At 45.5% G+C, this 25,384-nt stretch overlaps 1 protein-coding gene and 1 pseudogene across 1 annotated transcript in view; both read left to right on the plus strand.

Moving 5' to 3' along the window:
- The first annotated feature begins 4,403 nt into the window (after window positions 1-4,403).
- On the plus strand, window positions 4,404-5,902 carry LOC135572122 (complement C1q tumor necrosis factor-related protein 2-like; annotated as a pseudogene).
- A 2,419-nt stretch (window positions 5,903-8,321) lies between these two features.
- Window positions 8,322-25,384, plus strand: part of LOC115119019 (cyclin-J-like) — a 33,599-nt gene continuing 16,536 nt past the window's right edge. The window contains exons 1-3 of the mRNA XM_029647752.2: window positions 8,322-8,589; window positions 10,612-10,720; window positions 16,974-17,184. Of these exons, the coding sequence (XP_029503612.1) occupies window positions 10,643-10,720; window positions 16,974-17,184 (289 nt within the window). The 5' untranslated portion in view covers window positions 8,322-8,589; window positions 10,612-10,642. The remainder of the gene's footprint in view (window positions 8,590-10,611; window positions 10,721-16,973; window positions 17,185-25,384) is intronic.

Here is a 25,384-nt window from a genome sequence, read left to right on the forward strand (position 1 = left end):
CTCCCACGTCCTGTTGTCTCTCTCCCACGTCCTGTTGTCTCTCTCCCTGTCCTGTTGTCTCTCTCCCTGTCCTGTTGTCTCTCCCCCTGTCCTGTTGTCTCTCCCCCTGTCCTGTTGTCTCTCCCCCTGTCCTGTTGTCTCTCTCCCCCGTCCTGTTTCAGGTTCCAGTGATGAGACAAGCACAAACCCATACCAGACATGGACCAAGCTAAGTATTTTTGCAGCAACTATTTGTCTGCAGTGTATTTATTCCCCCAATTGTCACTAACAGTGAATGTACACTAGATAGCAGTAAATTGCCGCGTGCCGCCTAGGTGAGACTCGCGTGCTGGCAGCATATCACAGCATATAGCAGCATGTTCGATTGTGTCAAGAATTCAGCATAGCAAGTTTGTATGAATGTCTGGTTATTAAATGGGTACATATTTCAATAGTAATATCGATGTTGCAGCTGTAGAACCTTTTGAGGATCTCAGGACCCATGCCGAATCTTTTTATTTTCCTGAGAGGAAATAGGCTTTGTCATACCCTCTTCACGGCTGTCTTGGTGTGTTTGGACCATTCTAGTTTGTTGTTGATGTGGACACCAAGGAACTTGAAGCTCTCAACCTGCTCCACTACAGCCCCGTCGATGAGAATGGGGAGGTGCTCAGTCCTCATTTTCCTGTAGTCCACAAGCATCTCCTTAGTCTTGGTTACGTTGAGGGAGAGGTTGTTATTCTGGCACCACCCGGGCAGGTCTCTGACCTCCTCCCTATAGGATGTCTCGTCGTTGTCGGTGATCAGACCTACCACTGTTGTGTCGTCTGCAAACTTAATGATGGTGTTGGAGTCGTGCCTGGCCATGTAGTCGTGGTTGAACAGGGAGTACAGGAGAGGGCTCAGAACGCACCCTTGTGGGGCCCCAGTGTTGAGGATCAGCGGGGAGGAGATGTTGTTGCCTACCCTCACCACCTGGGGGCGGCCCGTCAGGAAGTCCAGTACCCAGTTGCACAGGGCGGGGTCGAGACCCAGGGTCTCGAGCTTGATGACGAGCTTGGAGGGTACTATGGTGTTGAATGCCGAGCTGTAGTCGATGAACAGCATTCTCACATAGGTATTCCTCTTGTCCAGATGGGTTAGGGCAGTGTGCAGTGTGGTTGAGATTGCATCGTCTGTGGACCTATTTGGGCGGTAAAGCAAATTGGAGTGGGTCTAGGGTGTCAGGTAGGGTGGAGGTGATATGGTCCTTGACTAGTCTCCCAAAGCACTTCATGATGACGGAAGTGAGTGCTACGGGGCGGTAGTCGTTTAGCTCAGTTACCTTAGCTTTCTTGGGAACAGGAACAATGGTGGCCCTCTTGAAGCATGTGGGAACAGCAGACTGGTATAGGGATTGATTGAATATGTCCGTAAACACACTGGCCAGCTGGTCTGCGCATGCTCTGAGGGCGCGGCTGGGGATGCCGTCTGGGCCTGCAGCCTTGCGAGGGTTAACACGTTTAAATGTCTTACTCACCTCGGCTGCAGTGAAGGAGAGACCGCATGTTTTCGTTGCAGGCCGTGTCAGTGGCACTGTATTGTCCTCAAAGCGGGCAAAAAAGTTATTTAGTCTGCCTGGGAGCAAGACATCCTGGTCCGTGACTGGGCTGGATTTCTTCTTGTAGTCCGTGATTGACTGCAGACCCTGCCACATGCCTCTTGTGTCTGAGCCGTTGAATTGAGATTCTACTTTGTCTCTGTACTGACGCTTAGCTTGTTTGATAGCCTTGCGGAGGGAATAGCTGCACTGATTGTATTCGGTCATGTTACCAGTCACCTTGCCCTGATTAAAAGCAGTGGTTTGCGCTTTCAGTTTCACGCGAATGCTGCCATCAATCCACGGTTTCTGGTTAGGGAATGTTTTAATCGTTGCTATGGGAACGACATCTTCAACGCACGTTCTAATGAACTCGCACACCGAATCAGCGTATTCGTCAATATTGTTATCTGACGCAATACGAAACATATCCCAGTCCACGTGATGGAAGCAATCTTGGAGTGTGGAGTCAGCTTGGTCGGACCAGCGTTGGACAGACCTCAGCGTGGGAGCCTCTTGTTTTAGTTTCTGTCTGTAGGCAGGGATCAACAAAATGGAGTCGTGGTCAGCTTTTCCGAAAGGGGGGCCTTATATGCGTCGCGGAAGTTAGAGTAACAATGATCCAAGGTTTTTCCACCCCTGGTTGCGCAATCGATATGCTGATAAAATTTAGGGAGTCTTGTTTTCAGATTAGCCTTGTTAAAATCCCCAGCTACAATGAATGCAGCCTCCGGATAAATGGTTTCCAGTTTGCAAAGAGTCAAATAAAGTTCGTTCAGAGCCATCGATGTGTCTGCTTGGGGGGGGATATATACGGCTGTGATTATAATCGAAGAGAATTCTCTAGGTAGATAATGCGGTCTACATTTGATTGTGAGGAATTCTAAATCAGGTGAACAGAAGGATTTGAGTTCCTGTATGTTTCTTTCATCACACTATGTCTCGTTAGCCATAAGGCATACGCCCCCGCCCCTCTTCTTACCAGAAAGATGTTTGTTTCTGTCAGTGCGATGCGTGGAGAAACCTGCTGGCTGCACCGCCTCGGATAGCGTCTCTCCAGTGAGCCATGTTTCCGTGAAGCAAAGAACGTTACAGTCTCTGATGTCCCTTGCTCGGATTTCATCAACCTTGTTGTCAAGAGACTGGACATTGGTGAGAAGAATGCTAGGGAGTGGTGCACGGTGTGCCCGTCTCCGGAGTCTGACCAGAAGACCGCCTCGTTTCCCTCTTTTTCGGAGTCGTTTTTTTGGGTCGCTGCATGGGATCCATTCCGTTGTCCTGTTTGAAAGGCAGAACACAGGATCCGCATCGCGAAAAACATATTCTTGGTCGTACTGATGGTGAGTTGACGCTGATCTTATATTCAGTAGTTCTTCTCGACTGTATGTCATGAAACCTAAGATGACCTGGGGTACTAATGTAAGAAATATGGCTACGGACATGAGTGCTACGGGTCTGTAGTCATTTAGGTATTTAGGCAGGTTGCCTTTGTGTTCTTGGGCACAGGGACTATGGTGGTCTGCTTGAAACATGTTTGTTTTACAGACTCAATTAGTGACATGTTGAAAATGTTAGTGAAGACACCTGCCAGTTGGTCAGCACATGCCCAGAGCCCACATCCTGGTAATCCGTCTGGCCCCCAGACTTGTGTATGTTGACCTGTTTAAAGGTCTTACTCACGTCGGCTACAGAGAGCGTGATCACACAGTCATCCGGAACAGCTGATGCTCTCATGCATGCCTCAGTGTTGCTTGCCTCGAAGCGAGCAAAGAAGTGATTTAGCTCATCTGGTAGGCTCGTGTCACTGGGCAGCTCGCGGCTCTGCTTCCCTTTGTAATCTGTAATAGTTTGCAAGCCATGCCACATCAGACGAGCGTCGGAGCCGATGTAGTATGATTCAATCTTAGCCCTGTATTGACGCTTTGCCTGTTTGATGGTTCGTCGCAGGGCATAGCAGGATTTCTTGTAAGCTTCCGGGTAAGAGTCCCGCACCTTGAAAGCGGCAGCTATGCCCTTTAGCTCAGTGCGAATTTTGCCTGTAATCCATGGCTTCTGGTTGGGGTGTGTACGTACAGTCACTGTGGGGACAACGTCCTCGATGCACTTATTGACAAAGCCAGTGACTGATGTAGTGAACTCCTCAATGCCATCGGAAGAATCCCAGAACATGTTCCAGTCTGTGCTAGCAAAACAGCCCTGTAGTCTAGCATCTGCTTCATCTGACCACTTTTTTATAAACCGAGTCACTGGTGCTTCCTGCTTTAATTTTTGCTTTTAAGCAGGAATCAGGAGGATAGAGTTGTGGTCGGATTTACCAAATGGAGGGCGAAGGAAAGCTTTTTTCCCCTCTGGTTGCACATTTAACATGTTGATGGAAATTTGGTAGAACTGATTTCCTGCATTAAAGTCTCCGGCCACTAGGAGCGCCGCTTCTGGGTGAGTGGTTTCCTGTTTACTTATTTCCTTATACAGCTGACTGAGAACGGTCTTAGTGCCAGCATCTGCAACTGTGTTATTGACTGCATGTTTTGTTTATTCCATTTGTAACTCTGTGTTGTTTGTGTCGAACTGCTTTGCTTTATTCTTGGTCAGGTCGCAGTTGTAAATGAGAACATGTTCTCAACTAGCCTACCTGGTTAAATAAAGGTGAAATAAAAATTTAAAAACTTTATTTTTATTTTTATTGTGCAGCTGAGTAAATTAGCCATACACTGTCTCTTAAATATTTGTGAAACCTCTGTTTTGGTCAGCGAACCTCTGGCTGATGACAGCAGTGTAATGCATCGGTGCTGATGATCTCTACAACCACAGCTTTCCAACTGATAATTTCTAAATGCCTCCCTTATCTTTTCAGCTACCATCATGCTCCAGCTGTCTCTCATGGTGTGCTTGCTTTCCATCACCATCACTACCTCCAAGTCCCAGATCCAGACTACACACCCCTTGTACAAGAAGGGCCACAACATCACCATCCATTCCTCCCGGCTGGTGTGTAGTCTACCCGGACATCAGGCCCGGTGGAACCCAGGGGCCCCTGGATCTCAAGGGACTATGGGTCCCATGGTTACCCCAGGGAAGGATGGCCTGGATGGGGGAATGGAGACAAGGGGGAGAAGGGTGGCAGAGATGGAGAGAAGGGGGAGAGGGGTGACTGAGGTTCGCAGGGACGGAGAGAAGAGGGAGAAGGGTGGCAGATGTAGGCAGAGATGGGGAGAAGGGGGAGAGGGGTGACTGAGGAAAGCAGAGATAGGTAAGGAGAGAAGGGGGAGAGGTGACAGAGGTAAGAAGCCTAATGGATGCATCCAGGTAGTAGCCTGGACTGGGTCTGAAACCGAGTACTGTAGTACAACTCAAGGCTGAGTTAGTTAGCCCACTGAGCTGAAGCCTACAGTAAAGGTATTACCTGTTAGTTAGCCCACTGAGTAGAAGCCTACAGTATAGGTAATACCTGTTAGTCCACTGAACTGAAGCCTACAGTATAGGTATTACCTGTTAGTTAGTCCACTGAGTAGAAGCCTACAGTATAGGTATTACCTGTTAGTTAGCCCACTGAGCTGAAGCCTACAGTATAGGTATTACCTGTTAGTTAGTCCACTGAGTAGAAGTCTACAGTAGAGGTATTACCTGTTAGTTAGTCCACTGAGTAGAAGTCTACAATATAGGTATTACCTGTTAGTCCACTACCACTCTTGTAGTCCTTGATATTGATTCCTGTGTTAGCTTTAATGTTGTGTTCCTATGCAGTACACTGTATTGTGAGCTGTCTGGTGTGACTATATGAATGTGAATGAGCCAGTCCCTGTCTCTGTCTGATCTTCAGGTGAACAGGGCAGGCCCGGGAAACAATTTAAACTCTGGTTAAAGGTCGTGAGGGCGTGGTAGGCAAGCATGGCCCCAAGTTTGGCCGGACTGGGGGGCACCAAGGGGGACACGGGTGAGACGGGCTCCTGGGGGATGTAACTGCGGCACCAACTCAGCCCGCTCTGCCTTCTCCCAAAAAGCGTCTCTCGATCCGGTTCAAACGGATTCTACTGAACGAGGGGAAACAACTACAACGCCACAACTGGGAAGTTTGTCTGCTCTGTCCCTGGAGTCTACTACTTCACTTATGACGTCACACTTGGCGATCGGGCTGGTGCACAACGGGCAGTATAAGATCAAGACGTTTGATGCCAAAACTGGGATCCAGTGTCCGGTTCCACGGTTCTCTGGTTAGAGCGTCAGGACCACGTTTGGCTGCAGTTCTTCTACTCTGAACAGAATGGGCAATTCTATGACCCGTTCTGGACAGATAGTCTGTTTACTGGGTTCCTGATCTATGCAGACCAGGAGTATCTGAACTAGATGGACAAGAAGACCAATGAGGATTCATCACCTTCATCCTGATGGGTTGAACTACAATGGCACCTGCTTTTGCTTCCTTGTCCATTTGGGAAGAAAATTCTGCCTGTCATCATTGCAATTATAGTTCAGCCTATTTATACTCCGTTTTGGTCAATAATAAAAATGTTCTTTAAAAAAGTGAATTGTAATAGGCCTACTGTATTATCGTTGCACATTATTGAAAAAGCTATGCCCTATATTGACACCAAGTGACACTGAGTTGTCTGTTGCCCAGCTAGTACTCATTGCTTAGTATTTATACGGAACAAATGTAAAGTGTTGGTCCCATATTTCATGAGCTGAAATAAAAGATCCCAGAAATTTTCCATACACACAAAAAAAAGCTTATTTCTCTCAAATCTTGTGCACAAATTTGTTTACATCCCTGTTAGTGAGCATTTATACTTTGCCAAGATAATCCATCCACCTGACAGGTGTGGCATATCAAGAAGCTGATTAAACAGTATGATTGTTTCACAGGTGCACCTTGTGCTAGGGACAATAAAAAAGCCACTTTAAAATGTTATGTTTTGTCACACAACACAAGGCCCCAGATGTCTTAAGTTTTGATTACATTTACGTTTACATTTAAGTCATTTAGCAGACATTAAGCATGCAATTGGCATGCTAACTGCAGGCATGTCCACCAGAGCTGTTGCCAGAGAATGTTATGTTCATTTCCCAACCATCAGCCTCCTCCAATGTCATTTCATAGAATTTGGCAGTACGTCCAACCAGCTTCACTACCATACACCACCTGTAACCAAGCCAGCCCAGGACCTCCACATCCATCTTCTTCAACTGCGGGATCGTCTGAGACCAGCCACCCGGACAACTGATGAAAGTGTGGGTTTGCACAACCAAAGAATTTCTGCAAAAACTGTCAGAAACTGTCTCAGGGAAGCTAATCTACGTGCTAAGTCTTCCTCACCAGGGTCTTGATCTGACAGCAGTTCGGCGTCTTAACCAACTTCAGTGACCAGATGCTCACCTTCAATGGCCACTGGCACGCTGGAGAAGTGTGCTCTTCACGGATAAATCCCGGTTTCAACTGTACCGAGCAGATGGCAGACAACGTGTATGGTGTCGTGTGGGCGAGCGGTTTGATGATGTCAACGTTGTGAGCAGAGCGCCCCATGGCGGAGGTGGCGTTATGGAATAGGCATGCATAAGCTACGTACAACGAACACAGTTGCATTTTATTGATGGCGATTTGAATGCACAGAGATACCATGATGAGATCCTGAGGCACATTGTCGTGCCATTCATCCTCTACCATCACCTCATGTTTTAGCATGATGATGCACGGCCCCATGTCGCAAGGATCTGTACACAAATCCTGGAAGCTGAAAATGGCCCAGTTCTTCTATGGCCTGTATACTCACCAGACATATCATCCAATGAGCATGTTTGGGATGCTCTGGATCGACGTGTACAACAACGTGTTCCAGTTCCCGCCAATATCCAGCAACTTCCCACAGCCATTGACGAGGAGTCAGACAACATTCCACAGGCCACAATCAACAGCCTGATAGACTCGAAAGGAGAATGTGCATGAGGCAAATGGTGGTCACACCAGATACTGACTCATTTTCTGAACCATGGCCCCCCCCTTTTTTTTTAAGGTATCTGTGACAAACAGATGCCTATCTGTATTTCCAGTCATGTGAAATCCATAGATTAGGGTCTAATAAATGTATTTCAATTCACTGATTTCATTATATGAAGTGTAACTCAGTAAAATCTTTGTTTCATGTTGCATTTATTTTTGCTCAGTGTAATAACAGAATAACATTGCATTCTATTTTTTCTTAAAACTGTGTTGACAGTTAAGGGCTTGTAAGTAAGTATTACACCTGTTGTATTCAGTGCATGTGACAAATAACATTTTATTTTATTTTGTTATAGCTGATTGGAGGGAAAATGAGGGAAAGGATTTTATTTTCACGTTACATTTTCTGGAGTGCTGTTTATATTCAGCAATAAGATGTTCCTACATGCAACTTTTATTTTTTTTCCTATTTGCAACTATCCCTCTCTGTCTAAATTAAACGAGAATGCACTAACCGTTTTACATGTCATTAAAATTGTTTATTTTGTGTTATAAATCTTATTATAGTACATTTTACAATGTGCTAAAGGAAAACGTTTTTACACACATGCCACTTGAGAAAGTTAACGAAGTGACTTGCAATAAAAACTTGATTTAATCACCTCAACAGCTCTATCCGTTTTCAAAATGCCAGTGTTTGAGAGACACGTTTAGTTTATTTGAAATCAATTAGAGAATGAGTTATTGTCGTAATTAGCCCATTTTGGTCACGTGTTTTTGGACTACATTTCCCATCTCACACTCGGTCTTTCGCGTACGCAAATTCACTAGCTCCTCACCGACCGCAACAGCAGCTGGGGAAGCAAACCACTTCGTTGAACGAGGATCCGTGGAAAATCTTTGTGAAAGTGTAAACAGACGAGATAACATCTGAATTAAACTGCTCTGAAGCATTGTTACTTTGTCAACTGAATAACGGAAACAGTCGTCGCTTTTCGCCGGTACCGAGGATAATACAAAACTTCCCAAAGAGGAATTCTTCATTCAGGATGTCGGAGTGAAACAAAGAGGTCTGGGGGCATTCCTGTCAGATAGGGTGAGCGGCACATGCGATCTTGGACATTTAGAGAATCTAAAAGTTGACTAAATGTGTGTATCAATGATGTAATGCTGTCAACAGTCAGGTGTGATCTTTGTCTAAGTTTAAGGTATAGGCCTATACATAATAGTATTATAACCGCATGAGTGGTCTACGTTTCTGTTTTAAAAAACACTCGTGGTGTTGACACCGCTAAATGAGCGAGAAAGTCATGAGAAATGTTTCCATTATCAACGTACTTTTTTTTTCTCATAGCAAATTTGTGACACAGTAGCAATGTTATTGTTAGGCCTACAAAAAAAGTTATTTTGTTACCCCAGCGCTACAATTGCCATTTAGTTATTTTTTCTCCCCACTTTAAGGCATTTTAAATCACACCCACTTGCATGGGGAATGTAATTGCAGTTCAGTACCATAGCCCAGTGTTGGACCAAAGGAGACTAACGTTACTCCTTAGTTCAAGGACTTTACATACTCTGTTTTAAAGGGCGAATTGGCTCTGAAAGACTAAACCGGCAAATACTCCCTTCTAAACGTGAAGCGATTTTCAGTTGAGGTACGGTTCTAGAAAAACATCCAAAATAATTTAACAAATGCAAAATACACAGTTTTTAACCGGTTTTAAACACCGTTGTTACAGCCAACATTATTTTTCAGTGGCAGGTTTGTGACGTCTGTCTTCCAGTTACACACAGGTTAGGAGACTCGGATAGCGATTTTATTTAGCACCGGCAGTCATCCGTCTGGTTTCCGTGAACACGCGCTGTGGACATATTGCTGTGTGGGAACCCTTACCCTATAAAAGTGTATCCATTTAAAAAAATTTTTTTTTAAATGAATTAATTTTGATTATTTCTCGCAAATATGAAATATTTTAAAGTCCTTATGCTTCCAAAACGTGTTACTGTTCAGACCGAGCGTCACCGCTCTTAACATACAACCTCTGATAAATGGCTATTGGCTGGAATGTAATGGAACTGAGTCATGAACGATGAAGGGCGATGCAGTGCCAGTGACCAATGTTTACTGTACACATGGTCATGGAGGAAATGAACTCAATCACATTTTTAAGCTTACAAAAGAGCAGCTCACAAATTTGCATTTGAAATATTTCGAAAGGCTATTGGATGTGTTTTTAAAATTTATTTAAAAAATCAAAGGCTGATCTTTAACAATCGATTTCAACTGATTGCTTTCATTAATATCAAAGGCATGTTTCACTTTGCCCCCATAACCCATTAAAAATCACTGAAGCTGGAGACTCATATCTCCCTCACTAGCTTTAAGCACCAGCTGTCAGAGCAGCTCACAGATCACTGCACCTGTACATAGATGGGCTGTTTACAGATGGGCTATCTACCTACCTCATCCCCATACAGTATTTATATATTTATTTATCTTGCTCCTTTGCATGCCAGTATCTCTACTTGCACATTCATCTTCTGCACATCTACCATTCCAGTGTTTAATTGCAATAATGTAATTACTTTGCCACCATGGCCTATTTATTGCCTTAACTCCCTTATCTTACCTCATTTGCACTCACTGTATATAACATTTTTGTTTTATTTTTTTCTACTGTATTATTGACTGTTTTGTTTATTCCATGTGTAACTCTGTGTTGAATTGCTACGCTTTATCTTGGCCAGGTCGCAGTTGCAAATGAGAACTTGTTCTCAACTAGCCTACATGGTTAAATAAAGGTGAAAAATTCTCCACAATGCGATTTAGAAATATATATTAAAAAATAAATAAACATAAATTCATTGTGCAAATTAATAGAAAGGATACAATGTTTTATTCCCCTTGAAATAAACACTTATTTTTTTATTTGCTGGGACTTCATCTCTCTTATAAAATAGATTTTTATTCACCAGTATGAATATAGGATATTACAACTTATTCTATAAATCCTTGTCCCTTTGATATCAAATACCTAAAGTTGTGATAAGACACCATAACATGCTGCGTTCAGCCAGGATGTCTCTTGACTTGGCCCACATTGCTGTGTGTCTGCAGGGTTGAACTTCATCCGTGTGGCCTTCTCTGAATGGGAAAGATGGAAAGGGAGTTACAATGGTGGAAAGGACAGCTAGCAGGGGATATCCATCAGTCCCTCCGCATCAAGGTAAGACCAGCCAGTCATAGAATCAGAATAAATAGAATTCTGAATTTTCATTCTATGAATGCAGTTCTCTGGGTCTCCTTGGGTCATTCCTTGGAGTTCCATTTTCCTCATCACCACTTGATAAGAATCTCAACTGCATGGTGAAATGTGTATTATGGGGATGTTCTCAATGCCAGGGAGAACGCTTTGAGTCTGGTGGCATGCAGTTCACCTGTGCTTAAATGCATCTTAACCTGAAAAAGACAACTAATCTAGGTAACCTAGCGGTTCAGCGCTTTGGGCCAGTAACCAAAAAAGTAACCAAGATGACGAGGTGAAAAATCTCATGTTCCCTTGAGCAAGGCAGTTAACTTGAATTGTTCCTGTATGTCACACTGGATAAGCGCTTCTGCTCAATGGCTTAAAGGGGGTTGGCAGGGAAGCCTAGTGGTTAGAGCGTTGGACTAGTAACTGGAAGGTTGCAAGTTCAAATCCCTGAGCTGACAAGGTACAAATCTGTCGTTCTGCCCCTGAACAGGCAGTTAACCCACTGTTCCTAGGCCATCATTGAAAATCAGAATTTGTTCTTCACTGACTCGCCTAGTTAAATAAAGGTAAAAAAAAATGTAAAATGTATGTTTTCTTGTTCACATACTGTAGTGCTTTGATGAAAATGAAGATCCAAGCCAGTAGAGGGACATGATAGCAACTCCTCACCTTCTATTTATAGCTTCTATATAGTGTAGTTAATGTTGGCAGATGGATATAATTACATGACTGTCATCTTTGTGAGCGTGGTCTAATTTAGATTACACAGAAGGGTTGAGGCTCATTAATTGGCTGATGCAGTAATTAGGCTAACCTCCGGCTTGATGATATTTTTACTGTTTGGCCATTTTAATGGCAGCATCTGTCACTGGACTGCCATCCTCATAAAGGGAGCAAGAATATCATAGCTAATTTGATTTTACTTAGAAAGAACAATATGGAGTGTGTGTGTCTACGCACACGTCACATGTAGGGGGAGTATTTGGATAGATGGAATTGTTGCAGGCAGCTGCCCCCACTCTGTTACAATCGGGCAGTCTCCTTACAAGTTATTCACTAAGCCTAACAGTCATTTGATTTACTCGTGTCTAAATCACTGAGTTGGACGTCTGTAACCAGGGGGCGTGTAGATTAGGGCCTCCCTTCTGATTCTATTCTGACCCCAACCCTTTAACTAATCTGCAGACCAAAGACAAAACATCCCTGTAAAACAACATGGATGCTGATGTAAGGTCTTTGAAAGCCAAACGACACCCCAGACATAAACCCGATCTCTAAATAATTGTAGCCCATCAGCAGGCTAGTCTGCCCCCCCTCCACCCCCCCACCTCTCTGCATCGAGTCCCCTGCCTTCCACTGCATTAATTATGCTGCGGTTCCCCACAATGCCCTGCACCACACTGAACCCTCAGACAGACCGATTGACCAGAGGCAAGGCATGCATGGTGGGGGCGGGAGAACTCAAGTCGAGGGTAGTGTTTATGGGGGTGTCTGTATGCACTGTTTATATTGTCCTTCAGCTGCCGATCACCTTAGTGATCACCGTTGTTAAGGTATTGCCTACATACAACAAACTCAACAGACAATTGATGTAACTCACAGATTAAATATGTGAGGCACGTGTGTGCCATAGATTGTGGTCATCAGTACGTTGGTCATGCTGACAGGCACCACAGGGTTATTCTTCACCGATCTACAGCAAGTCAGTATCCCGTGAAGATTAGCTTTACACGTGGCCAGTGTTTTGTTATTTGGACAACCCTTCGGGAAGGGGCAGTAGGCCCGCTGTCTCTGACAAATAATAGTAACCTGTATTTTTAGTATGGGTGGATGTTTTTGGTGTGCCTCTAGCAGCAAACCACAAACTGGAACAGCACTACTTAAAGAGATTAATCCACCCCGACTCAGTCTGATATGAAATAAATCCACATTATAAAGCCCTTGTTTTTTTTTAGATCAAATATTCATCTATGTATGACGAAACAAAGCATTTATTGAAAAACCATAACTCGTTTTTCTAAGCCTGTATTAGGATAGAGACAGACTCGTGAAGCATTAAAGGCTATACATATGGGAGAAAGTGTTTGTTTTAATATTGCGCCCATTGTCAAATGCGTCTTTAAGCTGAAGGCTCACGTGACACTCCTCTATTCTATGTGGTTGACTAGGAGGAGACTGGGTGTGTCCTAGGGGGAGTGTCAAAAATTGCACCTGTGCACTACCACATCCCGCCCCAAACGGACACCAAAAATGCTTTCAAAGATCTTCATTCTCACCCTGAACAAACTGCAGACCGTGTACCCGGAGGCAGTGTTCATTGTCACTGGGGACTTTAACAAAAGTACATTTGAGAACCATGTTCCAGAATTACTATCAACACGTTGGCAGTCCAACTCGCAGAGATTCTCAATGGACCAACGCTACATGCTTTTCCGACACCGGTATAAGGCAATCTCTCGCCCTCCTTTCGGCAAATCAGACCAGGACTCCATTTTGTTCCTCCCCGCCTACAAACAAAGACTCAAGGAAAGTCCTGGTGTTCACATCTGTACAACACTTGTCTGACTAATCAGAATCCATGCTCCAAGACTGTTTTGATCACGTGGACTGGAATATGTTACAGGTTTCCTCTGGGGATAAGATCAATTAATACACCGACTCAGTCACCGGATTCATAAAAAGAATGCATAAATGTTGCGATACCGATGGTGTCTTTCGAAAACCATGGATTGATGGCAGCCTTGTCGGGGGAAACTGAAGGAGACAGATTCTGCTTATAAACGGGGCAAGGTGACCAGGGACAATTGTATGGTTAAACGATACAAAAACGACCTATGCAGATCGCTCAAGATGGCGAGACGCAAGTATAAGGACAAAGTGGAAGAGTAATTCAGTGGGTCAGATACGAGGCGTATGTGGCAGGGGCTTCTAACGATCACGGATTTCAAAAAGAAAGCCGTCGCGACACCAACAGCGCCGCTATCCCGGCGCGACACCAACAGCGCGCTACCGGACAAGCGAAACACCTTTTTTCTCACGCTTCGAGCATAACAACTATTCGCTGCTGAGGAGAGCCCCTGAAGACAACGAGGGCTACGTGTTTACGGTCTCCACAGAGGATGTATGGAAGTCATTCAAACGTGTTAACCTTCGCGAGGATGCGGTCCCAGGGAGCATCCCTAGCAGTGCTCTCAGAGCATGTGCAGACCCGCTAGCTGTTGTGTTTTTGGACATTTTCAATCTCGCTCTAGCTCAGGCCTTTTATTCTCACTTTCTTCAAGATGTCAACTATCATCTCTGTGCCCAAGAAAGGGAAAGTAACTGAAATGAATGACTACCAGCCTGTAGCACTCGCTTTGAGAGGCTTGTCAAAGACCACATCACCACTTCCCTCCCTGACACTCAACCCTCTCAAATTTGCCTATCGCCCCGATTGATACATTGACGACACAATCGCCATGGCACTGCACACTGCCCTCACCCAGCTGGACAAGAGGAATGTCAATCTGAGGATGCTGTTTATCCACTACAGCTTGGCTCAAAGTTCACTGCGAAGAGCATGGCCCTGGGACTGAACTCCTCTCTATGTAACTGGGCCCTAGACTTTTTTTTGACAGGCTGCCCCCCAGGTGTTGAATGTAGGAAGCATTACCTCTTCCACACTGCTCCTCAACATGGGGACCCCACAAGGATACGTCCTCAGTCCCCTCCTGAACTCTGTATATCCACGACTGCCTCAGTTTCAACTCCAAGTTTGCTGACGACACGACAACCGCAGTAGGTCTAATTACCAACAGCGACGAGACTGCCTACAGGGAGGAGCTAGGCACTCTGACGGTGTGGTGCCAGGTAAACAAACCTCTTCCTCAACGTCAGCAAAACAAAGGAGCTGATTGTGGACTTTAGGAGTGGCTCCCGTGGAGACGGTCAAAAATGTCAAGTTCCTCGGCTTACACATCTCCGAGGAGGTGAAATGGTCAAACCACACGGACACAGTGGTGAAGGCACGAAAGCGACTCTTTAACCTCAGGAGGTTGTCCTGAGGCAGTGATTGAATTGGCCTGTCCCCGAAGGCCCTCAGTGTTCTACAGGAGCACCCTTGAGAGCATACTGTTGTGCTGCATCACAGCCTGGTATGGCACCGCCACTGACCAAGGCACTACAGAGGGAGGCGCGCTCAGCCGACTGCACCATTGGATGCACACCGCCTGCCCTTCAGGACACTTACAACACCAGGTGTTGCAGGAAGGCCAAGAAGATCATCATGGACCTGAGCCACGGCCTGTTCTTCCCGCATCCATCACTCGCACATGCAGTACAGGAGCATCATGGCTAAAACTGACTGGCCAATAGAACACTGGGCTCCAGAGTGGCACAGCGGTCTAAGGCACTGCATCTCAGTGCTTGAAGCGTCACTACAGACACCCTGGTTTGAATCCTGCTGTATCACAACCGGCCGTGATTGGGAGTCCAATAGTGTGGCGCACAATTGGCTCAGCGTTGTCCAGGCTTGGCCGGTGCAGGCAGTCATTGTAAATAAGAATTTGTTCTTAACTGACTTGCCTAGTTAAAGGTTTAAAAAAAATAAAAATAAAACCAGTTTCGACCAGAGGGTCAGGCTGCTGAATAGCCACCACTTCTCAGCTACCAGCCTCCTTTGGATCTCCCCCCCCTTTCCCAAACAGACTTCAACCCTGCCCCCATCCTAATGGATATTTATCATGCTGAATAGCCACCGCTACTTACTGTCCCCTTCCCTTTACTCACCATGGGTAACCCTGTACCCCTCTCACTCCCCTTCCTGACCTAAATTGAAATGTAGTATTGGGTTCTATATGGACATGTAGTGTGTAGCCATGTCTGACAAAACTACCATCCATGCCTATCTACAGTGCCTTTGGAAAATTTGCTATGAGACTCGAAATTGACATCCGTTGCATCCTGCTTTCATAAGTCATCCTTGATATGTTTCTACAACTTGATTGGAGTCCACCTGTGTTAAATTCAATTGATTGTACATGATTTGGAAAGGCACACACCTTTCTATATAAAGCCCCACAGTTGACAGTGCATGTCGGCGCAAAAACCAAGCCCTGTGGTCAAAGGAAATGTCTGTAGAGTTCTGAGACGGGATTATGTCGAGGCACAGATCTGGGGAAGGGTACCAAAACATTTCTGCAGCATTGAAGTTCCCCAAGAACACAATGGCCTCCATCATTAAATGGAACATGTTTGGAACCCCCAAAACTCTTCCTGGAGCTGGCCTCCCGGCCAAACTGACCAATCAGGGGAGAAGGGCCTTGGCCAGGGAGGTGACCAAGAACCCAATGGTCACTCTGCTAGAGCTCTGGAGTTCCTCTGTGGAGATGGAAGAAAAATGCACCTAAAGTATTCTCAGACTATGAGAAACAAGATTCTCTGGTCTGATGAAACCAAGATTGAAGTCTTTGGTCTGAATGCCAAGTGTCACGCCTGGAGGAATCCTGGCACCATCCCTACGGTGAAGCATGGTGGTGGCAGCATCATGCCGTTGGGATGTTTTTCAGCGGCAGAGACTGGGAGACTAGTCAGGATCGAGGCAAAGATGAACTGAGCAAAGTACAGAGATCTTCGATGAAAACCTGCTCCAGAGCTCTCAGGAACTCAGCCTGTGGCGACGATTCACCTTCCAACAGGACAAAGACCCTAAGCACACAGCCAAGATAATGCAGAAGTGTCTTCGGGACAAGTCTCTGAATGTCCTTGAGTGGCCCAGCCAGAGCCCTGATTTGAACCTGACCGAACATCTCTGGAGAGACCTGAAAATAGCTTTGCAGCGACACTCCCCTTCCAACCTGACAGACCTTGAGAGGATCTGCAGAGAAGAATGGAAGAAACTCCCCAAATGCAGGTGTTGCCAAGCTTGTAGCGTCAAACCCAAGAAGACTCGAGGCTGTAAAAGCTTCCAAAGGTGCATCAGCAGAGTACTGAGTAAAGGGTCTGAATACTTATGTGATATTTATTTTTTGTTTTTGTCATTATGGGGTATTGAGATGGGGGGGGGGGGGGGGACGATTGAATCAATTTTAGATCAAGGTCAAGGTTGTAACTTGACCAAATGTGAAACACTTTTCAAATGCACTGTATGTTTGTGCGTTAACCTATATTATATTTATTCTTACTCTCCATATTGTTTCTCTTCCCTCTACCTTCTCCTTTCCTTCCCTCCATCTTCCTCATCCTCTAGGAGTTGAAGCTGCCTGTGTACCGGGCCCACTCCCCTCAGATAGGGATGCGTCGGTACTTTGCGGACCTGCTGGCCATACTGTCGAACCGCTACCAGCTGTGTCCTACAGCCAGACACCTGTCTGTCTACCTGCTGGACCTGTTCATGGATTGCTACGATGTGGCCGTCAAACAGCTCTACGTCATCGCTCTGTCCTGCCTGCTCCTCGCCAGTAAGTACAGTGAGTCTTTACAGAATGAAGGCTGTTGTCAGCTTCCTGCAGCTGACACAGTGGAATTACACAGCACGTGTTCCAAAAACCCTCATGAAGGGTTATAAGATATGGTATAACTGTGTTATAGCCTAACCCTCTCTCTGTTCCCATCCATTACCTTTTGTAATGATAATTTACTCCAGTGTCCAGATGATGGCTGGCTGGAAAGCCCTATATAATTTGTTGGCTGGAAAGCCCTATATAATTTGTTGGCTGGAAAGCCCTATATAATTTGCTGGCTGGAAAGCCCTATATAATTTGTTGTCTGGAAAGCCCTATATAATTTGTTGGCTGGAAAGCCCTATATAATTTGTTGGCTGGAAAGCCCTATATAATTTGTGTTGCTGTGGCTTTTCACATCGTTTAGGTAGAAACCCAGTCTCTGTGACTTTGTGAAGATTAGCCTGTGTCTGTACGTCTTCACGTGCACAGCTTTGATCACGCGTCTGCGGGTTTTGCCTCTGGGTCTTTTATTCGTTCCTGGTGGCATCTGTCAAGATCTAAATGAATGTCCTGCACAGCGTATGAAAGTCATTAGAGCAGGAGTAAAGACACAAAGGAACCTTGGAACTGGGTTTTGTCAGATGGCTGATTGTGATCTTGGAGTTGTGCTGATTTTACTACATGTAGCCTAGTTTGTGTAGGAGTAGTTTCTATAAGTGGGTCTGTGTGGTGATTAATGGCTTGTCTGTACTTCAACACAGCATCATGGGTAATTACACAAATGATGCTGTCAAACTGGGAGTCTGGGATGGGGTCCGCTCACTGGGGAGACGTACGCAAAGGCTTTTGTTAGGTGGCGCTCGTACAGTTCACTGGAACACTAAATGAAAAGATGAAAACGTATCGGCCAAAAACCCCGATAGAAGATTCTCTGACTTGACTAATTAAGGAGTCTTTTGAGTGTGTCTTTCAGTGAGAGAACAGTCAGACCCTTCTCTTAGCTGCCTCCCTCCCACCTGCTAGGTTCCTCTAGTGATCAGCTCTGTGTGATTTGATGAAGACTTTGAAAGGGCTGTTTTGATTCAAGGTTGTCCTGGTTGGGTTTGCTGTTTAATCTCCCCGAGATGCTGGAATCTGGCCTAGTTCTTGAACTGGACTTCTCTGTCTGGTTGGTTGTTCAGTACTCGGGTTCCCCTGAGTTTCAGGTCTGATGCCCACTCTGCTCTGCGCTCGTTCTGTGTCCCACAAATGGCACCCTATTCACTATATAGTGCACTACTTGCTAAAAGTAGTGCACTAACTAGGGAATAGGGTTGCCGTTTGGTACTCAGACTTTGACAGGCACACATTGTCTTTGTTAAAATTCTACGGGCTTCCGCGCTGGGTTAATCAACAGTCAGAACTTAATCCTGTTAGCCTATTGGTAATATCTCTGCTCTCTCTCTGCTCTCTGGGGGGGTTCTCTCTCTGCTCTCTGGGGGTTCTCTCTCTGCTCTCTGGGGGGCTTCTCTCTCTGCTCTCTGGGGGCTCTCTCTCTGCTTTCTGGGGGGCTCTCTCTCTGCTCTCTGGGGGCTCTCTGGCTCTCTGGGGGGGCTCTCTCTCTGCTTTCTGGGGGGCTCTCTCTCTTCAAACTTTTTCTCTCCCTGTGTTTGAACTATGTGTGAGTGTTTTTCATAGACATTCACAGCAAGGTAAATTGTGGTTCTGTGGTATTTGTGTATTGGTCCATAGTCTATTTGTGAGAGGAGGGAAATGGATTCTCAGAACGTCTTCTTCCCAGGCAGTCACAGGGACATGAGACGAATTGTTCAAAGTCTGTCTACACATTTAGCATCCTTTCATCAAAGCGTTTTTCCTAAAGGAATCCATACCCTTCCAATGGTCCCATCATTTCAATGGTGCTCATATATACCAAGACTCCAGACACCCCATTTAAAAAAAAAAATTTAAACCTTAACTTGGCAAGTCCGTTAAGAACAAATTCTTATTTTCAATGACTGCCTAGGAACAGTGGGTTAACTGCCTGTTCAGGGGCAGAACGACAGATTTGTACCTTGTCAGCTCGGGTGTTTGAACTTGCAACCTTCCGGTTACTAGTCCAACGCTCTAACCACTAGGCTACCCTGCTGCCCCATGAGCTCTGGTCAAAAGTAGTGCACTGTATATGGACTAGGGTTCAAAAGTAGTGCACTGTATATGGACTAGGGTTCAAAAGTAGTGCACTGTATTCGGACTAGGGTTCAAAAGTAGTGCACTGTATTCGGACTAGGGTTCAAAAGTAGTGCACTGTATTCGGACTAGGGTTCAAAAGTAGTGCACTGTATATGGACTAGGGTTCAAAAGTAGTGCACTGTATTCAGACTAGGGTTCAAAAGTAGTGCACTGTATATGGACTAGGGTTCAAAAGTAGTGCACTGTATTCGGACTAGAGTTCAAAAGTAGTGCACTGTATTCGGACTAGGGTTCAAAAGTAGTGCATTGTATAAGGTGCAATTTTAGGATATACACACATGGACGATAGTCCCATACCCAGTGACTTCAACATTCCCCTGGCATCCCACTCTGAAGTCAGGACACTGCTCTGCATAGCAGGTATTTCGCATCACTAATGACAGACTCATTGTGTGTCTCTCTCAATTCAATTTAAGGGCTTTATTGGCATGGGAAACACATGTTAACATTGCCTAAGCAAGTGTAGTAGATAATAAACAAAAGTGGAATAAAAATGAACAGTAAACATTACTCACAAAAGTTCCAAAAGAATAGACATTACAAACGTCATTATGTATATATACTGTGTTGTAACGATGTGCAAATGGTTAAAGTACAAAAGGTAAAATAAATAAACATAAATATGGGTTGTATTTATAATGGTGTTTGTTCTTCACTGGTTGACCTTTTCTTGTGGCAACAGGTCACAAATCTGGCTGTTGTGATGGCACACTGTGGAATTTCACCCAGTAGATATGGGAGTTTATCAAAATCGGGTTTGTTTTCAAATTCTTTGTGGATCTGTGTAATCTGAGGGAAATATGTCTCTCTAATATGGTCATACATTGGACAGGAGGTTAGGAAGTGCAGCTCAGTTTCCACCTCATTTTGTGGGCAGTGTGCACATGGCTCTCAAGAGAAGACAGGCTATGTCTGCCTACGGCGGCCTTTCTCAATAGCAAGACTATGCTCACTGAGTCTGTACATAGTCAAAGATTTCCTTACTTTTGGGTCTGTCACAGTGGTCAGATATTCTGCCACTGTGTACTCTCTGTTTAGGGCCAAATAGCATTCTAGTTTGCTCTGCTTTTTTGTAAATCCTTTCCATTGTGCCAAGAAATTGTCGTTTTGTTTCCTCATGATTTGGTTGGGTCTAATTGTGTTGCTTTCCTGGGGCTCTGTGGGGTGTGTTTGTGAAAAGAGCCCCAGGACCAGCTTGCTTAGGGGACTCTTCTCCAGGTTCATCTCTCTGTAGTTGATGGCCTAGTTATGGAAGGTTTGGGAATCGCTTCCTTTTAGGTGGTTGTAGAATTTAACGACTCTTTTCTTGATTTTGATAATTAGTGGGTATCGGCCTAATTCTGCTCTGCATTATTTGGTGCTTTTGCCATTTTGTGGAATCTTTGGTTGGTGAGCGGACCCCAGGCCTCACAATCATAAAGGGAAATGGATTTTATAACTGATTAGAGTATTTCTAGCCAGATCCTAATTGGTATGTTGAAATTTATGTTCCGTTTGATGGCTTAGAAGGCACTTGCTTTGTTTCTCAGCTCGTTCACAGCTTTGTGGAAGTTACCTGTGGCGCTGATGTTTAGGCCGAGGTATGTTTTTGTGTGCTCTAGGGCAACAGTGTCTAGATGGAATTTGTATTTGTGGTCCTGGCAACTGGACCTTTTTTGGAACACCATTATTTTTGTCTTACTGAGATTCACTGTCAGGGCCCAGGTCTGACAGAATCTGTGCAGAAGATCTAGGTTCTGCTGTAGGTCCTCCTTGGTTGGTGACCGAAGCACCAGATTATCAGCAAACAGACATTTTGACTTCAGATTCTAGTAGGTTGAGGCCGGGGTGCTGTAGACAGTTCTAGTGCCCGCGCCAATTCGTTGATACACTTTGTATGTTGAAGAGGGTGGGGCTTAAGCTGCATCCCAGTCTCACCTCATGGCCCTGTGGAAAGAAATGTGTGTTTTGCCAATTTTATCTGCAGACTTGTTTGTTTACATGGATTTTATGTTCTATGTTTGTTCCTCTAAAACCACTTTCCATCAATTTGTATATCAGACCCTCGTGATATATCAACAAAGCATGAGAAGACTTTGCCGTTTGGTTTGTTTGTCAGTTATGGTGTGCAGGGTGAATGTGTGGTCTGTCGTATGGTAATTTGGTTAAAAAGGCTAAATTTTGTCTTTTGCTCAGTACAATTGTTTTCACTGAGGAATTGAACTAGTCTGCTGTTAATGATAATGCAGAGGATTTTCCCAAGGTTGCTGTTGACTCATATCCCCACGGTAGTTATTGGGGTCAAATTTGTCTCCACTTTTGTGGATTGGGGTGATCAGTCCTTGGTTCCAAATATTGGGGAAGATGCAGAGCTAAGGATGATGTTAAATAGTTTTAGTATAGCCAATTGCAATTTGTGGTCTGTATATTTTATCATTTCATTGAGGATACCATCAACCCCACAGGCCTTTTTGGGTTGGAGGGTTTGTATTTTGTCCTTTAGTTCATTCAATGTAATTGGAGAATCCAGTGTGTTCTATTTAAAAAATAAAAATAAATGTAATAGTTGATTCTGAGATTTGTATTTGATCATGTATATGCTTTTTGCTGTTTGTTTATAGAGCCAAAAAGATTGGAGAAGTGGTTTACCCATAAATCTGTTTTTGGAAAAATAACTATTTTGTGTTTGTTTTAGTGGTTTCCAATTAGCTGATTTCTGATGTGCTCTGATGCGGGTAGGATCCCCTGGGTGTGGGGTTCTTTATCTGTCGTGCTATGATATTGAGGCTATGGTCTGGTGTGGACTGTTCTGCTGTGATATTGAGGCTATGGTCTGGGGTGGACTGTTCTGCTGTGATATTGAGGCTATGGTCTGGGGTGGACTGTTCTGCTATGATATTGAGGCTATGGTCTGGGGTGGACTGTTCTGCTGTGATATTGAGGCTATTGTCTGGGGTGGACTGTTCTGCTATTGGTCTGGGGTGGACTGTTCTGCTGTGATATTGAGGCTATTGTCTGGGGTGGACTGTTCTGCTATGATATTGAGGCTATGGTCTGGGGTGGACTGTTCTGCTATGATATTGAGGCTATGGTCTGGGGTGGACTGTTCTGCTGTGATATTGAGGCTATTGTCTGGGGTGGACTGTTCTGCTATGATATTGAGGCTATGGTCTGGGGTGGACTGTTCTGCTGTGATATTGAGGCTATTGTCTGGGGTGGACTGTTCTGCTATGATATTGAGGCTATGGTCTGGGGTGGACTGTTCTGCTGTGATATTGAGGCTATGGTCTGGGGTGGACTGTTCTGCTGTGATATTGAGGCTATGGTAGGGGTGTTGAGGTGGGGGGTTCTGCTGGCTTCTCTGTGGGGGTGGTCTCCTCTCTAGTAGGTTGTTCTCTGTCATACGCCATCCCCCTCACCCTCTCCTCCTGCAGTCTGATCCTCTAGTGCTCTGTTCTTCTCCTGCTCTTTCTCTTGTTGTCTCACCACAGTCCAGAGTGCAGATAGGTCTCTCTCCAGCTCTCTGGGTCTGGTTGAGGGGATGCTTTTTAAATGTTTTATTTATTGTGCAGACTGGAGTGTGTTCACCTGCTGTTCCAGCTCCACCTGCCTTACCTCCAGCTGGGTGAATGTATCCATTTCACTGAGGGAGTAGTACTCTGTGCTGGGATGTTGACTTTTCGCTTTGGTTTGCTCGTCTGTGGGGCTGTGTAATGAAGAGGTCTGGTTTGACACGTTCGGGGTGGTTTATCTTTCTCCACAGTTTATCCTGCTGAGCTATCTATTTGTTCATGTGAAAGTCCAGCTGAAACTGTTTGGTGTTGCCCTGTACCATTACTGTCTGTCTGCAGTCTGTGAGTTTGGCTCTGTGTTCATGAGGTCAGAAGTGTGATATCTTTCCAATAGACATACAGCACTATGTTCATGAGGTCAGAGGTGATATCTTAAATTTAACCTTTATTTAACTAGGCAAGTAAGTGAAGAATAAATTCTTATTTACAATGACTTCCTAATCCGGACTGCCCTGGGCCAGTTGTGTGCTGCCCTATGGGACTCCCCATCACGGCCCTGACGTGATACAACCTGGATTCGAACCAGGTACTGTAGTGACGCCTCCCTCTTGCACTGAGATGTATAGCTGTCTGAGGCACTGCAACACTATGTTCATGTAAACTCATTGTAGTATTTATTCCCTCTCAATGAGCTCAGCTGGCTGCTGACAGTTAGTTCTGTGCTGTGTTTTATTCTGTCTCCCATGCTGCTGTCCTGCTGCATGGAGCCTAGTAGCAGTAACCACAATGCTGGGGCATTTGTTGAATGAGTTCAGTGGGTGGGTTTGAATGTTTTGTAATGGTTGTGTGTGTGTTACATTGTGTGTACATTTACATTTACGGCTGTGGATGACCTGCAATAGTGTGGCTAACGATTTGTGTTAGAGAGAAGGGGTTTTAAAAAGAGCAACTCCCCCACACCCCCAATTCACCCCACACACACTGCGGCAGGCCTGCCTGGAGGCCCGGGGTTTAGAGGGTGGGGAGGGAGAGGGCCACCTGCCATATGCTCCCTGAGTCAGGCCCAAACAAAAGCCTGTCAACAGGAGCAGCCAGGCTGGGGGAGGGGTGCAGAGACACGGGTGTAGGTTGTCGTGTTTTTGTCTGTGCATTTGTGTTTTTGTGACTGACCGCAACAGAGGTTGTTGTGTAGAGGCTTCCGCTTAGTATCTTATCTGTCTAGAACTCAATTTCCAGGGGTATTTTAGTTTATCAGATAAACCAGACATGAGATCATAACACATCACTAAATCATTAGCCGTTATTGTGTTACTGCTAGGAGTGTTTCAGATGGCCTTATCCTCCTCCATAGCCCCACTGCTAGGAGTGTTTCAGATGGCCTTATCCTCCTCCATAGCCCCACTGCTAGGAGTGTTTCAGATGGCCTTATCCTCCTCCGTAGCCCCACTGCTAGGGCCTATAGTGTTTCAGAGGAGTGTTTCAGATGGCCTTATCCTCCACCGTAGCCCCAATGCTAGGAGTGTTTCACTGCCCCACTAGGAGTGTTTCAGATGGCCCTATCCCCACTCCTCCATAGCCCCACTGCTAGTGTTTCAGTGTTTCAGATGCTAGCCCCTATCCTCCTCCATAGCCCCACTGCTAGGAGTGTTTCAGATGGCCTTATCCTCCTCCATAGCCCCACTGCTAGGAGTGTTTCTGCCTAGGCCCCAGTGTTTCAGATGGCCTTATCCTCCTCCATAGCCCCACTGCTAGGAGTGTTTCAGATGGCCTTATCCTCCTCCGTAGCCCCACTGCTAGGAGTGTTTCAGATGGCCTTATCCTCCTCCGTAGCCCCACTGCTAGGAGTGTTTCAGATGGCCTTATCCTCCTCCATAGCCCCACTGCTAGGAGTGTTTCAGATGGCCTTATCCTCCACCATAGCCCCACTGCTAGGAGTGTTTCAGATGGCCTTATCCCCACTCCACCTTATCCTCCTCCATAGCCCCACTGCTAGGAGTGTTTCAGATGGCCTTATAGCCCCACTGCTAGGAGTGTTTCAGATGGCCTTATCACTGCTAGGAGTGTTTCAGATGGCCTTATCCTCCACCGTAGCCCCACTGCTAGGAGTGTTTCAGATGGCCTTATCCTCCACCATAGCCCCACTGCTAGGAGTGTTTCAGATGGCCTTATCCTCCACCATAGCCCCACTGCTAGGAGTGTTTCAGATGGCCTTATCCTCCACCATAGCCCCACTGCTAGGAGTGTTTCAGATGGCCTTATCCTCCACCATAGCCCCACTGCTAGGAGTGTTTCAGATGGCCTTATCCTCCACCATAGCCCCACTGCTAGGAGTGTTTCAGATGGCCTTATCCTCCACCGTAGCCCCACTGCTAGGAGTGTTTCAGATGGCCTTATCCTCCTCCATAGCCCCACTGCTAGGAATGTTTCAGATGGCCTTATCCTCCTCCATAGCCCCACTGCTAGGAGTGTTTCCTCTGTCTCACTCGCCTTGT

The sequence above is a fragment of the Oncorhynchus nerka genome, linkage group LG6 (genome assembly GCF_034236695.1).
Source record: "Oncorhynchus nerka isolate Pitt River linkage group LG6, Oner_Uvic_2.0, whole genome shotgun sequence".
Lineage (NCBI taxonomy): Eukaryota > Metazoa > Chordata > Actinopteri > Salmoniformes > Salmonidae > Oncorhynchus > Oncorhynchus nerka.